Below are 24,013 nucleotides of genomic sequence, written 5' to 3'. Positions count from 1 at the left end.
ACATAACCTGAAGCATCATCTGCCTCCCATCCACCCAGCCCTGCTAAGGCACCTCTCCCTGCAGACATTTGCTCTTTTGAACCCCCATATGAGCCCAACATTAACTTGTTCTATCAATGTCAGTGTTTTGGCAGTGATGATGCACACACACTGAGCACTGCTACGTTTCTGAATGAAAATGAAAGAACAAAACTGTAAGGGGAGTCAAACTGAGTCAGGGAGAACAGGGCTTGTGCTGCCTGTGGGTTCCAGCAGCCCTGATGGAGCACATGGGTGCACCACTGAAGGAGAAGCTGTACTCACCCTCTCCAGGTCTTGCCTGAGGTGCATGAAGAGCTTTAGGCGTCGGTAGAGAACATCCTGCTCTTGCTGAGCCAGGTTGTCCACTTCGTCCGTTTTTGGTGTCAGCAGCGGTTTGTTGGAGTTTGCTTTCCTCTTCAGCTTCCAGTACTGGTAGACAAAGTCCACCAGTGATTCACTTAAGTCGAGGTTCTCTGCCACCTCTGAAGGCTTCACGAGCTCATAGAAGTCCTCCTCCAGCTGCTGGAGCTTCTGCTTCCGCAGCGTGACCTTCTCCAAGTCCAGCTGGGCTTGGTCAGGCTCTGTCCGTGCCTCCTCGGGCAACTTGGTGGCCCCGGTGCTGTGCTCAAGGCAGAAGGACTTGAACTTGACTTCATCGTTGTCTGCAAGGATGGTCCGCATGTCGAGGTTGTGGTCGAAGGCGCAGGTGACGTGGAATGCGGTGACACAGGCGGGCATGGAGCACTGCGGGAGAAGGACAGGCTCAGGGCCGGGCACCATCACTGAGGGGACACTCACCAACACAACAGGCAACGTGGGCACGCCACAAACACAGGGAGCCATCAGGGTGACCCCTGCCAGGAAGTGACGGATGCTCCACAACAGCAATTCCTGATGGAGGAACGCCTACACTGCCCCAGCCGCGCAGACCCAAGGGCCCAACACCACAAACACAAGCAGAAGAACCCCACAGTTCACCAGGTAGCATTTTCCCACATAACCTTCTTTAATCCACCTCTGTAATGGGTCCTGCTCAACTCTCACCTACCAGCACCAGAAGCTTCCAGTGGTTCTTCCAACAAGACACGTCCAAAGCCAAAGAACAGCACGTGCCAATGGGATGCTCAAGAGTGTCAGTGGGCTTCTCCTGATGGAGAAATGCTCACCTGTATTTCACCTCAAGCTACTCTCCTTCTGTTACCACATCTAAAGCCAATATGCCATTTTTACTGGAAGCATACAGAACATGGCAAGGTTTAGGAGTGAACATGGGATCTAAGAAGCAGACAATGCTCCTAAATGCCTTCCTCTTCAGGAAATTACACTGCCTCCAACTTGCTCCATTTAAAAATGAAAGAAAAATGCAACTGGACAAAAAATCACAAAATGAATGCTTTAGAACTTGTACATTGGCTACAATGTTGTCAAACATGCATCAGAACAATTTTTAAAATTATCTTCTGAACTTACCTCAGGCTTAAATTACTTTGGATCCCACAGGCAACAAATGTCAGCCTGGTGTCCTACAGAGGAACTCCCAACAGCCAGCTGTGCCCGTATCCATGTCAGCACCTTCTCCCCCTCCACTCATTAACTGTTTTTAATGGCTCAGAGTGTCAGGTAATTATTTCAACCATAATCCATAAGAAATCAGTCTATTCCAGCTGCTAATGACCAGTTACACTGCAATAATGAGACCTTTTAAGTGGGCTATTACTGTAGGCACTACTTTGGCATTAATACAAGAATTGTTCTTGTGGGGGATGAAGATGCACTTGTGGCCTGAAGGACCAGGTGGAAGCGTGTGAAATTTCCTGAACGTTGATGACAAACCATTTAGTTTTACTGGGGCTCTGCTGCACCTTAATTCTCAAAAAGAAAAATATATTCTGGTAGTAGTTGAGGAACAGAAGTTTTACAGCTTTTTTTATCATCATCCCATCCATCAGCCCTGAATCCTGCTCAGGCACCCTGGGGCAAACTTTTGACGTTGCTGCTTTTAGATATTTTCCTTTGACTTTTTTTATGAGTCTGCTAGTGCTCATGAAGCTGCCAGGACCAGGAAAAGCATAGGCAAGCATTGTCCAAATCCTTCACTTCCAGAGCTCTCCAGGCCCTGCTCCAAAGCCTCAGAGTGCAGTGAGAAGAGCTGGATGCAGCTCTGGCTGTACCAGCATGGCTCTGGGCAGCAATGCTGAGCACTAAGTCCTGCAGGCACCACAAGAAAGTGGATTATGAACTCCGACACCACCTTCATCCTGTTTAAAAATGGCCATTTGGTCCTAATTTCAGTCTGGAATTGTTCACGAAAATATCTGGTAACTTGCAAAACTCGACTCCTTCTGCTATGCTGCTGGCACTCGCTTGGAGCCTGGCACTGTGAGAGCCCTGCTGATGCTCCCTGTGCCAGCCCAGGGCACTCAGCACCGCAGGGGCAGAGGGTGCCTGCCCTGCCACCCTGGCCCTCCCCTGGGACAAGCCCTGTCACAGCCACACACGCAGCAGAAGCACCAGCTCCGTTCCCAAGTATTTATTTTTGGCAATGAAGGAGGGACAGAGGGAGCCCAGCCTGACTTGCAGCTTCCAGATTTACTCAGGGCAGTCAGTATATCACACGCTGGCTTTTAAAGCACACACAGTGCTGTCCCTTCCCTTCTGTTTCTGCCATCACTGCTAAAAACAGCACTAACAGCACACCCATGTCTTCTGCCAGGACAGCGTCCTGCTAACAGCAATGACCATCCCTCCACCTTAGGAATAAAGCAAATCCAGTGACACTCATCCTGGATCTCTCTACTCCAACAGATGGCAAGCAGCACTTGTCAGAAACTGTGCCCAAAATGCAAACAGAAAATAATTAGGCAATTCAGCTGACAGGGCAACAAAGAAAGATACCTGGTCGGCCACAGGCACTGAGGGATGCTGGATAAATTAACGATAAAAACAAATTGATCCATCCCAGAATGGCGCTGGAATGAAGCCACTTGTGGCAGGAGGGAGGGATCTGCCACACAGAACAAACCAAAAGACTGGAGCAGTCCCCGCTTCGTTATCGATTGTGCTTCATTGTCTTACAGCACCTTTCATTCAAGCACTTCAGCACACTTTGCTTATCCAGGCAAATCCATTCCCAAATAAAATTCTGAGAGAGAGAGAGAAGGTAAAAACTGCCCCAGAGACTTAAAGTGGGCTCCTAATTAGTCTTAAAAATCATTCTTACTGGGAAGAAACAGAGGGATGATTTTAGCTGCCAAGGTCATTCAAACAGAAGTTTAGCAGCTTGCAGTGGTGCTCCAGTGCAGTTTGGGGCTGGGGGGAAGGAAGTGGCTCCTCCAACAGACCTGCGAGGGGAGCTCAGGAAGGAAAAATTAATTACCGGTGCTGAACACTGGCCAAGCCATCAGACACAACACTTCTGCATCCTTAAAAAACTACCATGTGATTTTTCATGACCACAGATGGTCTGGAGCCTGGTAGAGCTTCTCAGCTAAAAATGGCAATTTCAGCCTCACAGGCTCCTCGGAGGATGCGGGGCAGAGGATGGACGGGACTGGGGCACCATGGGCAACACACTCTGCTCTTATCCCTGATGCCTTTTCAGGACTACAGGCAGAAGACAGCTTTGGGAACCACCAGTTATCCCAGTGGATGAGGACCAGGGGCACCGCTTGTTTAATGGGAGGGGTGGCAGTGGGCAGAGAAGTGATGATGAACGGGGGAGTGATAGAGGACATTTCCAAGGGCTTTTTCTCCAAAAAGTGACAACAAAAAGAAAGCTGGAAGATGATGACTTCTTTGGAGAAGCTTGCCAACAATCAAGAGAGCCCTAGCATCTTGTGCTGCCTCTGTGAGCTCTTCCAGTCACTCTGACAAGCAAGGAGGAGGGAGGAGAGTCCCAAAAAAGCATGGTCAGGACTCAGGCTGCTCCAGATTCTGGCTGCTGGCACTCTCTTTTCCATCTCAGAAATGCAAACAAGAAAATTCCTCCTGTGTTCTGAGCTCTCTGGCATCTCCTGATGTCTGACCACAAGAACCACCATGAAGTAATGACTTCCCCTTAACAGGAGTCAGGCAAAGGGTGTTTCCAGAGCTGCATCCCTGCACAGCATCCAGTACTTTAGGCTCGATCATGGTCACACCAACTTACACTGGGTTCACAGATCTGTACCAGAGAGCAGGGGTTGAGTTAGGTGCAGCAGCAAGGCCAAAGGCATGGACAGAAGCAGGGAGCACTTTCTCGGGTTTCTCTGAGTTTCTTTCCCTTTTGATGGTCAAATTTGGATGGGGGAAAAACACCTCCACACACAGAGGTCCCTATAAAGATTTCTTGTGTTTGTCTCTGCAAATGTGGCTGTGGTGGGTGTTTTCTCAAGCTGCAGTGCTGCTTCTGAGATGCCCTGCTTGGATGACAGTCTTCTACTCCTCCAGCCTGACTCCCAGATTTCACCTTCACAAAACCCTCTTGGCCACTTGGAAAACTCTCTCCTGGAAGCAACTTCCTTCTTTCCACAGAGCTGCCCACCTGCAGCACCTGACTGCTGCTGCCAGGAACAAACACCCAATGCTTTTGCAGAAAACAACATTCTCCTTTCAGAGCTGGGTCACAAACCCAAAATGCTGACAAGGGTAGATCCCACCTGTATAAACAAGCACTAGCAAAAATATGCTTCATAAAATACACTCCATAAAATATACTCCACAAAATATGCTCCATAAACATAAGCTTTCAAAACAGAGCTCTGTATCATGGATGAGTACAGAGCGTATTTATTTACCTATGGGTGTTAATTTACGCCTTAAATAAAGGCACTGCCTGCTTTTTTGTCACTTCTCCCCCTTTTCCTTGGAGCAAAACCATCCTGCAGGCACACAGCAGGGTGGCCTCGGCAAATGCTCCAGTGGCAATCTCACGAAGACTTAAACCATCTGAGCACATGAGGCAGCAGGGCTCCTGTTCTGTCTCAGGTGACCTTTAATGCAGATCCATTCAGTACCCAGGATCTCACAGCTCCCATGTCACGATGGCACTAAGAGGATGAAGCCTGAGAGACACTGAATTCTTTTTGATGCTGCCAAGCCTGTTTGCTTCCTTCCCTGCCCCTCTGTTCTTTGAAAGCACTTGCCATTCTGACACAGTATCTCCATCTGGCAGGGTGAATAAGCACCCAGAGCCATCAGAAAATGAGTCAATGCGACAGATTTAAAGAAGTATTGTGATATTTCATTTCAAACTATGGGGATTACTTTTAAATAGCTGCCTTTAAGGTATTAAACCCAAGACAACAGCACAAACACAGCTCAGCACTGCAGAGCTCCTATCCCTGCTGTCCTTCTGCCACCAGCCAGCAGCTCCTGGTCCCTGGTCACTGCTGCAAACATTGACTTCCACCGTGCAGCTCCTGCTGAGTTGATCACTTGGGGTCAGGACACATCCCTCAATTTCTCTCAATTTTTCAAAGCTTAATGGCTATCCTCTGAAACCACCAACACATCACACTGGCCAAGCAGGTGGAAGGAGAGGGAATCATGGGGTTCAGCAGTGCTCCCCAAATGCCCTCACACTAGGAGTGCTGCATTATGGATGGGAGCTTCTGCTCTGCTCCCCAAGAATAGAGACCATGCTGTGGGAAGCTATGTCCCACTTTTGCAATAGAAAAGCCTGAAAAATCCTGCTTTCTATCTGAAAACAGAATGCCTGCCTCTCCTGTTGTGAGGAGGGCAGGCAATCAGGTATCTGCAGTGGTTTGTTTAGGTGTGGCACAACAGAAAATGTGGAAATGTAATACATGGTAAGCACTTTATTTTCCCAGCCAGCAGGTCAGTGAGGACTATCCAACCCTGGTGCACCCTGATATCCCCAGAACTGAAAGGCTGACCCCCTGAGGTTTGTGAAATACTTGTGTTATGTATCCCATGAGCATCTCACTTTCCTGGCAGCCTCACAAAGCCCTTCTCCTGGAGGTTTCTCATCTAAATCAAGGTCACTTGCAGTCCCAGTAATTAGTGTCACTACAGCAACACCACTGTGTTATGCAAATAAAGTTAATCTAGATTTCTAGCACTCAGTGCATTTAATGATTGCAAACAACATCTGATGATTGTCATTAGGTTTACTCAGAACAGAAAAAAAGAGTCATTCACACTGTGTCCTTCAGCATCTCAAAACTCTCCAGTGGCTAATACAGGTACAACCCCGGAGCTCTGAGCTTCTCCAGTGCCAAGTTACATACCTGAATGCATGTCCCAGTGCACTCCTTGCAGAGGCTGCAGGACAAAGCCCATCTGCTTGCTGGGATATGTGAGATCTTCGTAATGGGTTCCATTTTTTCAGGACATCCAATGCTAACCTGGCCACAAGATAGAAGACAAGTTGTAAGTATCGGCTATGGTCCCAAATCTCCTACAAGGGGGTGTCTGCGGCAGTCTGAATGAAGGATGGATTATATTTCTTATTCTTCAGGGTCAGCTGTAATTTGGAAAAAAACCCAAACCCCCAAAACCAGAAACAAATCTGGATGACAAAGAAGGAAAAATTTATGTTGTTTTTCCCTCCTCATGTGAGGTGTATCTCAGATGGGCATATGAAATTAGCTTTACTCTGCTCAAAGGTATGCCCCCACCTCTGTGGCCTTGCAGCCCAGTTCTCTGCCCTCCCTTAACAGGGTGCTCCTTGGCTGCTAATTAAACACACGGCACGATAACTGCCTGGCGTTGTGGCTCTGGCACAGCCTGACGAGCCAAACTGCATTTGCAAATAACACCCTGGGCCAAGACCTGACAGCAGGACTGTGCTCACTGTCAGGAGGAGGTGGACAATGTCTTACTTCAGGTATCCATAAGGCACAGCTCACGTGGACCCATTTCGTGCCGCTCCGGGTGGGCTTCAGCGCTCCGCCCCTCTTGGGGCAGAGCAGACACTTGGGCTGGACGCCGAGGGCGCAGGTGCGGCACAGCCAGCTCCCGATGGGGACCTTCAGGATGCCATAGCACGCCTGTGGAGACATGAGGGACAAGGGTTAATCCAGCAGCCCGGGATGAACACCCTCCCAAACCTCCTCTGTCACTCCCACCTGTCTCACTGCTGCTGCATCCCCATAAACAGCAGACTCCATGCAGCACAGACAGGGAGATGAAGTTCTTCCTTACTACTTTCCCTGTTTTCACATGGATGCTCACGGTGGATCAGTGTGTCCTGGGTTTTAACTAAAAGCTAAGTATAAAAATGTGCTGTGCATTGTGCCAAGCACCCGCCTGGCTCCGGGCTGGGGGTGGGCAGAGCCCCCTCCACCAGCAGCTCTGCGGTGCAGACATCTGCCCGCTCGTGTCCCGCCTGCTCCTGACCCACGGTGGCTGGGGAAAGTCAGAAATGCTGTGCAGAGAAATCTTCTGAGGTCACTGAGGGCTGAAAAGCCACAAGCCCATGATTGAGAAAGCTGACCACACTGGTTAGAGACCCAGCACAGCCCAAAGGGGAAGCAAAAATAAATATGGAAAGGCAAAAAGGGGAAGCCAATAGTCATGAATGTAAATGAGATGGGAGGAACCAAAAGGGATAATAAAGCTTAAGGATGACACATCTAAAGGGGGCACAGACAAGTCTCCAGCCAAGAGAGTGAGAACTGAAGGACTCGGGCTGCCCATGGAGCTCCCTGACCTGCTGGGGTAATGCAGGACACTGAGAGGCCAAAGTGTTCCATAAATATTTCTCTTCTGTACTTGGGGAAGAGCCAAATGATAAGCCATATCACATAATGATAAATACTTCCCACTTTCACCGTGATTAATGACTGTATTAAACAGCTACTACTGAAACTAGACAGTTTTTAACTGGCAGGTCCTGATAACTCACACTTAAAGGGTTTTCAGAGGGCAACACACTGCCTTGGGCACAAACACAGGGCTGTGTCCCTATTTAAAGCAAGGAGATGTAATTAATTCTACATCTGGCTGTTCTGACATCCCTGCAGAAGGCAAGCAGCCAGTGTTGACAAGGACCCCCAGCACTGGTGGCTGCAAATTGAGCCCAGGCATTCATCAGCTCCACTTCTTGAAGTTTACCTCCAAAAAGAGCAGCTTTTTCTCCTGCTGTTTCAGGTTATTGTCACTGCAAGTAACAGTGCTGCGGGTGGGGACAGGAACAGAGCGGGCACATGGAAATGTGTGAGCTTAGCAAAAGTACGTCATCAGTCTCTACTGGCCCAGAAGACTACAACATGACTTTAGGTCGCCCCAAATCACAAATTGATAGTGGTTTCCAAGTGGAAAAAGCCACTTTGTGAACAGATTATTGGGATAACAAGGAAATAAGAGAGGAAATATCATTGCTGCGAGTCTACATGGTTCAAAGAGACTTAACTGTGTGTTTCACAGTGCCTCCAAAACTGATAGATAAATCATTTCTGTAACACAGAAATAAAACATGTGATTTATTGCCAGGCAGGAATCAGCCTAATATGCACTACCAGCAGAATGAACTGGCAGACTCATCTCAAAACCCAGGGGAAAGCAGGAATTATGACCATCTCTAGCAGACTCTTGGATCATGGTAATTTATTTCTAGTGATTTTGGAGTAGCTGAAGGTGCAATTCTGCTCCTGAGAAGCAAATACAGGGCTTCCATCCGAGACAAGGAGCAGCTCTAGAAACAAGGTGCATTATCAGCTAAACACACTCTTCCAAGTCCAGCACCAGGCAGAAGGTGCTCCAGAAATATGAAGCCAGAGGAATGCTGAATAGGAGCAGCACAGCTATTTTTATTGCTGCATCTATTTGGGGTGCAACATCACTGAGAACGAGATGCCAAAAAACCAGGGAGGATGCCAAGCCATAGACAAGCTTGGTTGTGATCCATGGAACAGAGGGTGGGTTCAGCCATGTGCCCACAGCAGGGAAAGGGAATTCAGTGATGACAGGCCCATGGCATGGTGGCTGGAAACTGAAGGTGGATCATTCCCATGCTAAACAGAAGAGTGATGTTGTCCCTGTGAGAGCAATGAACTGTGATTTAGCAGCGGGGGGCATGGTTCCACCTCACTGACACTTTTTAAAAGGACAACTGCATGTGCTTTCTAAAAGCTTCACTTCATAGGAGTTAACTACTAGCAAGCCTCATGGCTTGTGTTATGCAGATGAAGTGAGTACCACGATATCACCTGGCACCATAACCCACCACCGTGTGTCTTGAGCCCCTTCCCAAAGGGATGCAGGAGGACAAGGCATGGCTCTGATGAAGCCCATGGCACCAGCACCCACATGCCTGCAGGAAAGTGCTATTCCCAGCAGGTTTTGGACGTGGTGCTGCAAAGGCATGATGCAGGTTAGATAACCGTGATGCCATGTAACACCCCGCACTGTGGCTCTGGACTTCGTGGCTTAGGGTGTAAATTGGAGCAGAGATTAAATCACAGACAGCTTACGGGCTGGCACAGGGCTTAGGGCTGGACTTTGCTTCCTGAAACAACTGAAAATCCCTCTTTTCTTTCAACAGCCTTGAAATCCAGGCTGCTGTGTCCCCTTCTGCAGCACTGGGGCTGCTGCATAAAGTGGAGCCCACATGGTGCCACGGCTCCTCCTGAGTCCCTGCTGTGGCTCATGCCAGCTCACAGCCTGACACTGCCACTTGGGCTTGTTAAAAAAGAGCCCAAGACAAAAAAATACCTCGAACCCAATCCTGAATCATTCTGGTATTTTGTGGAATCTGATTCACTGATGGAAACCATTCAAAACACCCACCACCCGCAACTATAGATATCTCCAGTGCCCTCCCACCTCCAGGAAGCACTGATGGAAAAGCTGCCCAAAAGATGAGCAAATGGCTCTCTTTAGAACTAAAAAAACCCAAAACCATTCACACAGGGGGTGAAGCCCAGGTGCTGCTGCTGCTGCCATCCCAGCACCACACAGCGTTTCCCCTTGAAGCACGACCAGTAGAACCTCCCTGGGTCCACGAGAGACTCAGGAGACCCTCACCTGACTGCCTTCCCCTTGTCAAGGTTTCCCCAAAAGCAGGAGGCCCACTGACTCCCTCCAGCAAGAGCTTGAAGCATTAGCATTCAATTCTAAAAATAAAATTATTTCCTCCAGGCAGCAAAACAAAATGAAATCCCACGCTCACACAGTGGGGAAGCTGGGACAGAAACCCTGCGATGTGAGACTGCACTGGTGGAGCTGGAAGGTCCAACCACTGCCCAGACAAAGCAGAGGAGGAGGAGGAAGCTGGAGGGTCTATGCAAGCCCACCCCTCTGGTGAACACAGGACTGCAGACCCACATCCCACCCAGCCACCTGACAAGTCTTGCACACAGTCAAGTGTCACCTGAAAGTGCTAAAGATCCCACTGGGGTTTAATAAATGGGGTAAAGAAGAATAAGCAGAAAGGATGAGAAGACATAAAATATTACAGATACCAGAGAATAAGGAGGAAGAGGCACTTCAACCTCTGGTTGTGTGTTTCTGTGGGCACTTATAAATGGCTGGGGCTAAGAAAGTAAAAAAACAAGTTTGCTGTCAGCCAGCTGTCCAAGACCCCACTGCTATCCCCACTCCTGTGGAGCTGCACTAGGGATCCATGGGGAAAGCTTAACAGGTGCCTGCAGGAGCCCAGGGGAAGGGATGGGCGGGGATGGGAGCACCCAGAGCAGGAGGGTACCAGGGAGTGACGAGCAGAGCCACGCGCTGCCAGCCCGCGCCCAGCCGGGCTCACCTGGTGCACGCAGACGTTGCACTTGTCACAAAACACCATCTCATTGCCATCCTCCCCCTCGGGCGAGCGGCACACGTCACACACCACGTCCTCGTCGTACTCGATGCCCAAGCCCTCCTCGGTCTCGATGGCGATGTTCATGTTCTCGTAGCACATGGTCTCCAGCTCCTCCAGCACTCGCTCCAGGGTGATCTCGTCCAGCTCGGGCTTTTCTGCAAGGCACAAGAAGGAGAGCGTGAGGGCAGAGCCACCGACGCAGCTCCCAGCCGCCTTCGGGAGCGTTTTGCCAGGGGCTGAGCATTTCATGGCAACTCAAGAACGTGGCAAATCCACAGCGACGGTAAAAGCGGCGATTCGGAAAACGGCTGCTCCTACCTCGGGATGCAGTTTGTATTTCATAGACAGTAACAAAATATTGCTGCTGGCTGAGAGGAAGGAAAACCATTCAGCTGAAGCAATGCAGATAATTGGGGCTGACAGTTTAAATGTTCAAGGAGACAAGTTTGCAAAGATGCTTTCTGCAGCGAGGGCTCAGACAAGCTTTGGCAACACAAAGTCAGTGCTTTAATTGTTGAGACTGAAAATTGACCATTTTAAGGACAATTAAACGGAAAAGTAAAACTGAAGCCAAAGGCAGAAACTGAGGATAAATGAGGAGGTATTTTTTGTGTTTGGGTTCAGTGAAATCAGGAGGTCAGACCCAGGTGAGTCTTTTATTCCCCCCACACCAGGATCTTTAATGGAGAGAGATTGCAGACATGCTTTACCAGAGCTTTCTCCACAGAGACAACCAGGAATATAAGGTCAATAACCAGCAGAGGTTTTTTAGAGCAACAGCTTCTAGGAGTGAGATACCCAGCTGCCTTTAGACAGGGCATGCTGCTACCAGGAGCTCAGCAGCCCCAAAATGCTGCCACACAGAAGGCTTCTCCCAGAAGTGCTGCATCCCACCTGCACACAAAGATCCTGGTGCCACAAATGCAATGTGAGGTCACTCCAGGCAAGGAAGAAAATCTGTCAGGAGCAGGAGTGAGGTTTTCTGTAAAGGGTTAGACGCACAGTTAAGCCCCCATCACACCCTCTGTGTCATCAGAGGAGAAGGGGCAGGGACAACAAAAGTACCAGCAGGATGCAATACAAAACCATTAAGACTTTGTAGTTCATTAGTGTGAAATATCCACCACTGGACAGACAGTGGAGGAGCCTGACCCAAACTGCTGTCCACCCTCCTTACTCCAAAGCAATGGAAGAAAATACCTCATTTATAAAAAGAGATGGAAAAAAAGGGCTTGAGGAAGAACCCATAAGAGCCAGTTACTAATTAAATGTTCAGTGAAAGATCTGGCATCCTGGTCATCTCTCAAGCCACAGTGTGATGTCCCTGTTCTGGGCTGAACTCTGGGCTGCTCTAAAGCCCCAAGGGATGGGGTTGCAGGGAGTCCCAACTCCTCTGGCTGGATGGAGCTGGCAGAGGCTGTATCTTTCCCCCCATAGCCACTGAGCAACTGAAAAAACTCTGTCAAAGGGGAAAGCATCACGTAGGCGAGCTCAGCAAGCAAACACACCATTGTCTGCCTTTTTAAGCTCTTCCCCAATGTTTCACTGGCACGGTTTCCCTTGGCTTGACAAGTCCCTGCAAACATCCAGCCTGGCATTTTACACGTCTATGTCGAGTCTGAGATACCATCTAAGACAGACAACACTGTTCCTATCACAGCCCTTTCAAGAGCTCGGGCTGCTGTGCTGCAACACGCCAAGGAACCTGCTGGTACCTGTTTGATCCCACAGCAGCCCCGCGATGGGCGTGGGATCTCAGCCCCAGGCTGGCACGGGCTGCCTCTGCAGCTCAGCAATGTGGAGCATCCTGCACTCGCACAGCGAGTCCTGAGCACCAGGGCTGGGATGGAGCCACCACCTTGCTCTTGGCATAGTAATGGTTGGATGTCATGGCAACATGGAATGGTTTTGCTTGGAAGGGACTTTAAAGATCTTCTTGTTCCAGCCTCCCCTGCATGGGCAGGGACAACTTTCACTAGACCAGGTTGCTCCAAGCCCTGTCCAAGTGTTCCCTTGAACACATCCAGCCACAGCTTCTCTGGGTAACCTCCCCACCCTCACAGGGAAAAATTTATTTCCAGTATCTAATCTAAATCGATCTTCTTTCAAATCAAAGCCACCCCCCCTTGTCCTAATATCGCCTGTGTGTTGCAGAGAAAGAGCATTATTTCTGCTTTAATGGAGTCCTTTTACAAACACACCACCCGAGGTGCACTTGCTCAACATGATTTTATGTGAGAATTAAACCAGTCCAGCAAGAATATCCTCCTCTTGGTCAGGGTTTCAACTCCCCATCTGTGAGTATGAGCCTGGGCATCAGAGTGCCAGTCTGGAGTTACTCCATTCCTCCCAACATTTCAGGCTCTGCTCTTCTGGAAAGCAAAACGATCAAGGTGTTCCCAGTGCTTTTGCCCACACGCTTTCCAGAGCTGCCCTGTGCTCATGGGAGAGGGCAGGCAGAGAGCTGGCAGCTGCAGGCAGCAAGAGGAAGGAAAGGGAGGGGGTTTTCCACAGGAATCATGAACTCAACCTTGCCCAGGGTCAGGACCGTGCTGGCATTGCCACCGTTCCACTTCACCTCGAATGGAAAGAAGCGTCACCGCTCCCACACCCTCAATTTTCCACCATCACCGGCTTAACCCTGGGAAGAAAGTTCATGCTGATCCCAAAACTCCTGTGGCAGAGGAAGGCTGGAGGCAGAGGGAGAGCAGCACTTTGGTGGGGTTCCCTCATCAGGCTGCGTGGCATGCAGCTGCTCCAGCTGCACACGGGGAGTGTGGATCCATCCCCCTGCACACACACACTCTCACACTCCACTGAGGTGTAATTACATCAGGAATGCTCTTGCCAAGCGGCATCCCAAACACCTCGGAGCTTATTGAATTGACAATTGCACTTGATGGGGATGAAGCGATTAATCGTTTATGAAACACTAAACAATGGGGCCTGGGGGTGAAGTGCTTTTTCCATTTGTGTTCCATTTATCTCCTTCTGCATCACATGAAGTTTGTGCTACTAAACTCCATTCATAAAATTGTCATCTTTTTGGCTGCAAAAACTCTCTCTTTATTGATTGTGGCCAGCTAAACAGCAAACAAAAAAATTCTCCACCAAAATGCTCCCTGTGTACATGCACAAGTGACACTATTGTTGTCCCCAGAGAAGGAAAGCAAAGACACAGGCAACTGATCTTGGCCACAATTAACAAATACAGCGATGTCCACATGTGGGACCATCCCCAGGTCAGCAGACTCTACCTGCTGACCAAGAGAACAGCATTTTCACCTGGTTAAGGTGTGCCGAGGTATTGGACAAGAAAACAAAGCTTTTCTGATCCTCCACAGAAGACAGCAGTGATAACCATAAATTTCTTCAGAGTTTCTGTCTGGAGAGACACAGGCAGAGGTGAGACTTCAATCCCATGCCAATATAATCCCTGACTATTTAGTTCAAAACACCAACACAGGAGGAATATGTCCCATCACCCCTTCCAGGAGGCCACCCACACCCTTTCCCCATTAACACCGAGTTCATTAACGATGATGGGTTTTGATGTGGCTACCCAGCCTCCCTGGAACACCCCAGTATTGCCCCACAGTGGGAAGGGCTGTAATCCAGGGAATGCAGCCTCCCACGGCCTCTCAGATGAGAAAATCTGTCCCCTCTTTGCACAGGGCAGGATGCTGCAGGGTAGCACCTTCCCTGCTAAAGGAAGCACCAGAAAATGGGGCTTCCTTCAGAAATAGAGAAGAGGTGACAGATAATGATGCACTACAGGAGGTCTCTAAATCTGATTCACGAAAAGAAAACATGAAGGAACTTTGCTTCAAGCAAAAAAGCCTTCCCCGTGTGTCTGTGTCAGGGTGTGCCACGGTCCCTGCCGCCCCACAGGCACCCAGCACCCCCATCATCCATGGGGCTCCCAGGGGGCCCAGCCCGACTCCACACAGCTCAGCCCTTACAACTGCCCATACAGCACCAGAAACAGAGTTTCAGCACTCTGTCCCAGAGGAACTGGGATTCCTGGGCTGGCACTGCAGCCACAGCGCCGCGCCGGGGAGAAGTACCAGGCACATTCCTTCACACAACGCCGCCCTCCGCTGTAATTATTCCTGTAATATTGTAATTTATGTGGCATGAAGGAGCAATATTCTTCTGCTAAATGAATTCTCAGCTACTCCTTGTCGTGGTGTGAGCCAACTCACTGCGAGGGGAGGAAAAAAATAGCTGGAGAGCCACCTTTCACAAAATAGAGACCTATTTCTGACTGAAATGTGCTCCACTAATATCAATTTACTGAAACAATAAATGTGTTCCCCCTGTGGAGAATACCTGGAGATAGAAACTGCTCGTGAACAAACAGCTATCAGGACTGCAGGCTGTGCCATTCGCTGATTCACAGACTATAAACTTGGGAGTCTACTTTTCAGGAAATATATATATAAAAAAAAACAAGCAAAATTACTGCTTTTTAAAATGATAATTTCAAAAAAAAAAAAAAAAAAAGGGAAAGCAATTGTGAGATGATGTAGGCTTGTCTCTGACTATCTTTGAAAACCTGAGGTGAAAGAATGACAGGTCCCTGATGGGATGGGGTGTTCACACATGGTACAGGGACCACACACTCCAGAAATCTCCTTCCAGCTCACTCTCCTCCAGCTCGCCCCAGGCAAGCCACTTCAAACCTGCCTGCTTTGGCACTCGTGGGGACACCAGCCACCCTGCCCCGGGCTGAGTGCCCCCCCGGGCATCCTGCAGGGACATCAGGGCACGACAGCCAACCACCTGAGCACCACACCAGACCACCTGAGACTCCCACAGCCACCTCCAGCCCACCACCTGCAGACACACAACCCTTGGACGATGCAGCAATTGTACATTAATCTTTTATCAGTGTTATTTATAAATAGACCCTACATGTAAAGTGTGACCAACACAGAGTGAACTGAGCATCCACAGTGAAACCTCCAGACATTTTGTTACAAACACAGCCTGCTAATGCACTTAAAAGATTTACAGGAACCAATTATCACCCTTTCTGCCACCCACCGACATCAATTATTGCTCAAATTTAAGATGATGACAAAATGTTTCAGAAGCCACTTTAGAAGCTGCTGTCTCTCTGCAGCGATGCTTGGCTCTGACAGGGCTGTCCTAGAGCACTCCTGATGAAAGCCTCCTCACCCCATCAGCAGCAAAACTGGAGTATTGCTGGAAACTACTGCAATTACTGCCAGGAATTTATGGAAACAGCAAAACAGCGACTTGACGTAAAAATTGATTGTGCTGAAAATGTGGAGGGAAAATGTGTTAAGAGTCTCCCACTGATCTCCAACCCTGATAATCTATACATTAATACATCACATACAAACAATTAATACATTCATTTACACGTGGTATTGATTATCTGAATCTCTAAGGAGATAAATAAACTCAGATCCAGAGGCTTGTGGTGTTTTACAGAGGGGAATAGCTTCAAACTGACAGAAGGCAGGCTGAGGTGAGTATTAGGAAGCAATTCTCCCCTGTGAAGGTGCTGAGGCCCTGGCACAGGTTGCCCAGAGAAGCTGTGGCTGCCCCATCCCTGGAAGTGTTCAAGGGCTTGGGGCAAGCAGGGCTAGTGGAGGTTGTCCCTGCCTATGGCAGGGGGCTTGGAATGGGATGAGCTTTTAAGTCCTTCTCCAAACCAAGCCATTCCACTATTCTGTGCTGGGGGGTCCTGCACAGTGGGACAGGGCACATGGTAATGGGCAGCAGCTGCCTGGAAACAGGCTCTGTCCAGGGAGTGCCAGCTTGCTGCCTCAGGGTGAAAAAGGGGCTCCCAGAATCCCAAAAGGATGCAGTGGGATGGGAGCAGCCTCCGAGTGTGACACCCAAGACTGCCAGGGTGGGAAGCAGCCACTCTGTGAGGAGCAGGACTGACAGCAGCCTCTGCTCCACTGAGCACATCTTGCCCAGGGTACTGCACTGACTCCAGCTTATTTCACATCTACTTGACCAATCTCACCTCTGCCGAGGGAGGTATCAGCTCATTAGTACACAGACATATCTCAAGTATGCAGCGATGAATTCCCCCCGGAGCTTCAAAAGCAATCCATGTGACCTTTGCATGTTCCTGCCATAAAATACCAGGAACACCTCCAGCTCCCAAGATAGAAGCTGTGGTGGGCATATGTGAGCAGAATACACCATATGGATTAAGTCAAGGGAATACTTAGAAACTTCGACTCTGCCTTCAGCAAAATTGATTCCGACAACAATTTTAGCAATTTCTTGAGGATTTTCCGTGTGTTTATGAAGTGCCGATCACTGCAAAAGGATCTTTCAGCCTTGGTCTTTGAAGTCTCTCTAGCTCCACTCTTACAATAGCTCTGGATTTAGTGGAGATCAAAAAACACAGCATAAAATGTTAATGTAAAAATGAAGACTTATGGCATGGCTCCTGTCTAAAAGGACAGGCCTGTGCTGCCTGGAGTGGTATGGACATTAATCTGGCTACGGGCTCCATTCAGTCTTCTTCAGATCCACTTTTTTTACAATCTCATATTGCAGCAGCAACAAATAAAACACTTAGGCATGCCCAAACACTGACTTCATCTCCAGGATACAAAGGTTCTTTAAACAGCACATTTCCATCGAGTACAGCAACAGCTACTGAGGCATCTTACTAGGGGGTTTAAAACTATTTAAAGCTCTTTTATGTTCAAAACTTTTGCTTTTCAAGTAAAACCTTTGCTTTCTGGAGCAATTCCACTTAATTGGGAGAAGAGTCAGCAGGCAGAATGCAGAGAGCTGGAGCTATCTGGAGGTTTATCTGATCTTGGTGATAAAATTCTATCCCTGGGGTGACCTAAAAAGGACTGGAAAAGACATGTGCTGTGTGCTACGTAGACCCACGAAAGGCGAGCTGGATGATCTCATAGGTGTTTTCCAGCTCTCCTCCCCACACATCCTAAGGAGCCAGTCAGAGATCTGGGTCCTTCTTTGTCATTAAATATTTTGGGAATGACATACTGTGCCCCTGGACAGCCCAGTGACAACAGTTCAGCCAAACACGCATGAGGAATTTAAACTTCTGCCTACCTCCTGAATTAATGCTGGGAGATAACGCCTGACTCCTCTGAATGGGAGGAGAGGCTGCCATTCTCTAGTTAAGTCATGTTAATGATCTTGGAGATTAGCACAGCAGGTTTGGAAATCTCAGGGAGTCATTAATGGTGTCATTAATGCCAAAGGCTTCCGGGCCAAAGCACTATTTATGGACTGCCTCTGGACCAACCCAGGCAGGGCAATCCTCTGCCCTGGGTGGGGAAGGACACCCAAATCCCACCCTGGCTTTTCCCATCTGGGAAGCAAAGGGAGTAAAGGCCCTGCTCTGTCCCAGCCCAGGAGCTGAGCAGCAATGGATTTGCTACAACAGCTTTCCTCTACCAGCACCAAACCCCATCACTTCCACGGGCAGGGAAGATGCATCCCTCAAAGAAGCCTCCAGCCTCCAGGGCAAGCACGGCTGCCACGGGTGATGTGACCGTGGCCCTGCAGCCAGGAGCACCAGCTCCCATCCTGCTGCCCACCTGCCAAACCCCCAGCTCCCCACAGCATCAGGGTGGGGCATTATCAAAGCCACATCTTTTCCTTTCCAAGTCACTGGAAAAAATGTACTAGCCCTTGCACTGCTAGAGAAGTTGGGAGGACTGGGGGAGGGGGAAAGATACCAGAATCTATTGGGCTGAAGCTGTATCCGCAGTGGATTTCACATGCCAGACACTGGTTTTCAAAGCTACTCTCTCCCCAGCATATTTAAGGCTCAGCCAGTAATGACAGTGGTCCCTCAGTGACAGGAATGGGCTGGAGAAGCAGGTGATGGGCAGTGATGTTCTCTGCACTACCACTGCTGAGATCACCTTGGTCCTCATCACCATCTGGAGTTGGTGATGGCAGGAAGGCTCAACAGCTTCCTCAGATTCTGTGGTTTCATGCAGCCTGGCCCTGGACAAACATCTCCTAAGGACACTCCTTGGAAAATGTGACTGGCTGATAAATGATGAGATGGAGGAAAAAAAATGCAGCTTGCTCAGAATGGCCGAGGGTCAGCAGCAAAGCACTGCCTGTGCCCTGACCTGGGACTCCCTGGGATGTGAGGTGCCAGCCCACACACATGCCTGCACGGAGCAGGGGTATGGCTGGCATGGAACTCAAGCTCCCCTCCTAAACTCATCTCACTCCCAAGGCAGTGCTGCTGGAGCAGCCAGCTCTCTACCCCAGCACCCGTGGGTTTGGCACATGCCAGCCCAAAGGTGACATGGGGACAGCCAGCAGCCAGTCTGGTCTGGGGCAGGGACCTTTCAATGATCTCAACCTTCCATCACCCCAGGAGCTCTACATCTGAACACTGCATTTGAAACCTAATACTTTGAAGAAATTATAAAGCAAGGCAAATTTAATCCAACAGAGCTGGAGAAGCCAAATCTCTGCCCACTTCATTTCTAGAGACTTATAAAATACACACAAGAGGAAGTGTAAATAGGCACAATGCCTCTCTGGAGCCCAGAGACACTTCTGATGGCCCTGCAGCAGTGGAGATGGCAAGGGAAATGTAGCAGGGGATACAGTGAAGGCACAGCAAGGTCAGAATGATGCCCAGGGTGGTTGAAGGTGGTTTCTTGATGCAGCAACAGCAGCTGTGCAGGGTTAGGAAGGGTGGATCCTCTGCAAGTCCTGAGGAGGACCGAGGCACTTGCCTTTATCCAGCAGCACCCTCTGCTCTGCCCAAGGACTTCAGTGTAGCTGCCAGTGCCTCAAAACCTGTGTGTGCTAATGACAGAGCTGAGGCTAATACAGAACCAGCTAATGAGGGCAGAACTGACTTCTGATTTCTCTGTGATGCTACAGGCTCCACAATGTTGAGATTTTGGGAAATCCAATATACAGGATACCTATACCAGATAATCAGAGAAACTGTGAAAGCAGCTTCTACAACTTTCTCAAGGCTTGGTAACAAAATTTCATTGTAAATCATAAGCACACCAGAAGGACAGATCTTCCAAAAACAAGATCAATGTCATGGCCAACTTCTGAGCTCGCTCGTGCTCCATGCAAGCTCACTGAACTGCATCTTCCTGACCTCATCCTGAATGCTGCTGCAGCCCTCAACCAGCTGCCTGTGAGAGCCAGCACAACCCTCCAGCTCCACAGTGCTCTGTCCCATCTGCTCGAGCACCTGGTCAGCCCACACTGACCTCACAAGGTGAATGCTTTATTGAGGTATTACTCTTACCTGCAGAGCAGCAGCCACACCACAGCAACCCTTCCCTAACAAGGACTGGAAAATCCCTCCACAGTCTGGCAGGACTACACACACCCATGGGTCTGTGCCAACAAATTTGCCCAGCAGACCATGCTAAGCACTAGTGCCAATGGTCAAATTCCAAACTCAGGTACTTGCACTCAACCAAAATCCCCTAAAGGATGTGAAGAATGTGCAGTGATATAACAGCAGTGATGCAGGCAATGTTATGCTGTGGTATCTGAGATGCCTGGAACAGGAAACAATCAGGACCAGCATTTCTGACATTTCTTCTTCAAGGCCTTTAGTTCCACATGCTTACTCAAAAAGCCTGAATGCCCACTGTGGGACACCCAGGCCACAAAGAGAAAAAAAAACCAGCAATACCCACCCATCTCCTTGAGCTCCATGTTAACAAGTTCCAACCAGCAGGCATCGAGCTCGTCCAGGTCATAGCGGCTCATTCCTTGCAAGTAAGTCCTTGTAGCTTCTGAAATCTCAGAGACAGGCAGGCTGCTCGGTGAAACCTGTGAAAGAGAGCTCTCCAGCTGGGGAATGATCCTGGAAGAAAAGAAGGGGAGGTTCAGAAAGAGCTACAACTCAGAAAAATATTCTGTTTCTTGCCATGGAGGGTGAGACTACACTGGACACTTGACTCTGTGAAGGAAAACAAAGCCACTGCACCTGAAATCAGTCCATGGGCCAGCACTGACAGCCTCAGCAGAGCTACTATAGCAAGAGTGTTCCCATTCACCCACAGAAATTAACTCTTCACATGAGAAAAATGAGGAGCAATGGAGATGATGATCTAAGTACTGACAACAAGCCCCCAGCCACTAACTGCTCCATGAACACCTCCAGTGTGCCTTACACTGCAGTGCCACATCCACGCCGTGCTGGGTACATTTCAGCACGCTTGGCACTGGGGAACATCTCATGGTGGCCTGTGAGATTTGTTCTGAGTGCTCTCTAATCACAACCACAGGGATGGGGAGAGGAGCTGCCTCATCTGCTGCAAACTCCCTGCACAGGGAGCAACCAGGCTCTGGCTGTCAGCTCTTCTGCTTTTCCTTGGCAACTCTGCAGCAATATGCATGATACTTGCCATGCACATGTCAACAGTGTCACGCCTAATGACATGCAAGCAGAGGACAAGCTGGAAATGAGAAGCAGCCTGTGGTGCCAGCTGACAGATCTCAGTGAAGTTGGGAGCTGGAGCTTGCTGCAGTATTTGCACAGCTCAAATTTCCTCCCCTGAAATCCACCTCCTGGCACAGATACCAAGGCAGAAAGATGCTGCAAAGAAACAGCAACCAAACATACCTCACTGCAGCACTCAGCCCCTTCCTAACAGCTTCTCCCCATGCAAAGCTGGAGGACCCAGCCCTGCTCTTGCACCAGTGCCAGCTGGGAAGGCTTTTATTTGCCTTCTGTCCTGCTATGTAAGCCAATGTCAGAGCACTGAGTGCCTTGTGCTCTGTGATGTGTCTGGGGCAAAGCCATGGTGTCCATCACAGAACCAGATGAATTGTGGTACCCGATGCTCCAAGGTCTGCACGTGCCAAGGAGAGACACTTGAGCCCAGCTGTCCTTGGGAGTGAGACCCTACCTCCTGCCCTGCCCATGGTCAGGAAGGAAATCTGTAGCAGGGCAGGAAAATGAACCTGGAGTTCCTACAGACCCAGACATGCAATTTAATTGCTGTCCTCTGTGGTCACAAACACTGGAACTACTTCCAGAGCCACCAGCAGGAGAAGCAACAATGGCTCAGAGAGGGAAACATCAAGAAGTGGGTTCTTATTATCTCTTTTGCTTCACTTTCCCCATCAGTAAATTAAAAATAAACATGTGACCCAATGTCCTGGGTTATCTCCAAATTTACGTTAAAGAACTAAAAGGAGCCACATGGAAGGACACATCTCAGTCCCCACATTTTAAAACAATCTAGGATAGGACTTGGGGATTCACTGATGTCTCTAATGCAGAGAGCACTCATTAACCCTGGAACTAGGCATGCTCCAGCCACAGCTTCAGGACTGGCATCTAAGGAACTCCCCTAAAATCAAAAAATCACAGAATAGATGGGTTTGGAGGGAGCCTCAAAGATCACCCTCCCTGTCATGGGCAGGGACAATTTCCACTATCCCAGGTTAATCCAAGCCCCATACAGCCTGGGATGGAGCAGCCAACAGCTTCTCTGGGCAACCTGTGCCAAGGCCTCACCACTCTCACAGGAAAGAATTCCTTCCAAATATCTAATCTAAATCTGCCCTCTGTCAGTTCAAAGCTACTCCCCCCTGTCCAGTCACTACATACCCATCTCAAAAATCCCCGTCCAGCCTTTCTTGTAGCCCCTTTAGCCACTGGAAGATGCTATTAACAAAAAAATAAAGCAGGAGCTGCTGGTGCAACATGCATTGGTTCATGTCAGACTGAACCTCTCCTTCCCACGAGCCCAAGTCTGGGTCACCCCTCACAGAAACAGAACCTGGGTGTGGGAGCAGCCAGGCTGGGCACAGCCTTGTTACAGGAGAGAAAAACCAGTCCTCCACCTACAATGGATGCTTCTGTTGGGAAGAGCTGCCCGAGCAGGCACGAGGTCAGGGCCATAAGCCCTCATTAAGCCAAGTTACACAAGCTGCTCACCCAAAAGCCCCTGCAACAGGTGATGCTCTGACACCGAGCCAGCCACGGATGCTCGGGATGGCAGGAGGAAAAGAGCTGCTATATTTACCCTGGCATAAAATTGCAAAGATTAATGCTCTGTGTACATATCAAAGGAGTATCCTGAACAGGTCATTTACTGTATTGACAGCACTGAAATGCACTCGGTGTGACAAGGATGCTGACGTGACTGGGGTTATCTCACACAGTGCACAGGATACTGCCTGTGTGTGGGACACAGCTCCTGCCTGAGCCTGGGCACGTCCCCTCCCACCTGGGCACACAGCCTCCACCTCCTTTCTGCAGATATCTTATGGAGAGCTTTTGCTGAACGTGATGCTCAGAGACAGGAGGCAAGTGACTCTCCCCTCGAGTCATGTACCAGCCTCCCAGCCCCCCCCAACCTGGATTCATGCTTAGACTCTCAGGTCCTGGCTTTGCACAGTCCCTGGGGATGCAGAGGTCACAGGGAGCTCAGGGGCTCACTGAAGGTAACAGCTCCACGGTGATCAACATCCAGCTTTTTCTAACACTGTAATTAAATGCAGTTTGCTTTGGTTTAATGGGAACTGGCACTTAGAGAGTGACATTTTGCTTCTCACCACGTCACTGATGATGAAGATCAAGGTAATGAAGATACAAACATCTAACAAGCTCACCAGCACTCTGTTAAAAGGTCTGAAACATGCCAATGGAGTGATGGCAGGTGCCTCTCCCTGTCTGGGAACACAGGGATCAGAGAGGGATGACAGGCACTGCAGCACTCAGCAGACACTTATATATATATATATATATATATATATATATATATATATATATATATATATATATAAGGAATAATACTTATTCCTGCAAGGAATAAGTATTCATATAAAAAGTATCTTCTTAAGAGGATCACTAAACTTTACTTTTGAAATTTCCTCCCCATAACCTCATGCTGATCTGGCAGCATGGGCTGGGATCCCCTGGAGTTAACTCAGGCATGGGGATGTTGGGACATGTTCGTACCATTTTCTCAACATTTCAAGTATCAGCCAACAGAGATGGTCAGAAATGAAGAAACTGAAATAACTCATAAATTATTTTTTATATGGTGAGAAACTTGTATAACCCCATGAAGACCTGCTGGAAGCCTGGTCCAGATCAATTCTGGAACACATCTCCAGCACTCAGTTAAACACAAGGGTTTTATGGCTTGCAAACAATTCAGCAAACCCTAAGAGAGCCTGTGCCTGTTCCCATGAACGTTCCTCCCACCCTGAGGGAGCTGGAGGCTGCCAGAT

At 49.1% G+C, this 24,013-nt stretch overlaps 1 protein-coding gene across 1 annotated transcript in view; it reads right to left on the bottom strand.

Moving 5' to 3' along the window:
* JADE2 (jade family PHD finger 2) overlaps positions 1-24,013 on the bottom strand; it is a 68,860-nt gene that overhangs the window by 14,846 nt on the left and 30,001 nt on the right. Inside the window, 5 exon segments of the mRNA XM_030283968.4 lie at positions 304-765; positions 6,252-6,368; positions 6,846-7,013; positions 10,724-10,935; positions 20,458-20,627. Coding sequence (XP_030139828.4) covers positions 304-765; positions 6,252-6,368; positions 6,846-7,013; positions 10,724-10,935; positions 20,458-20,627 — 1,129 coding nt within the window.

Source organism: Taeniopygia guttata, chromosome 13 (genome assembly GCF_048771995.1).
Source record: "Taeniopygia guttata chromosome 13, bTaeGut7.mat, whole genome shotgun sequence".
Lineage (NCBI taxonomy): Eukaryota > Metazoa > Chordata > Aves > Passeriformes > Estrildidae > Taeniopygia > Taeniopygia guttata.
The sequence above is the reverse complement of the archived record's forward strand: the minus strand, read 5'-3'. Positions and strand labels throughout refer to the sequence as shown.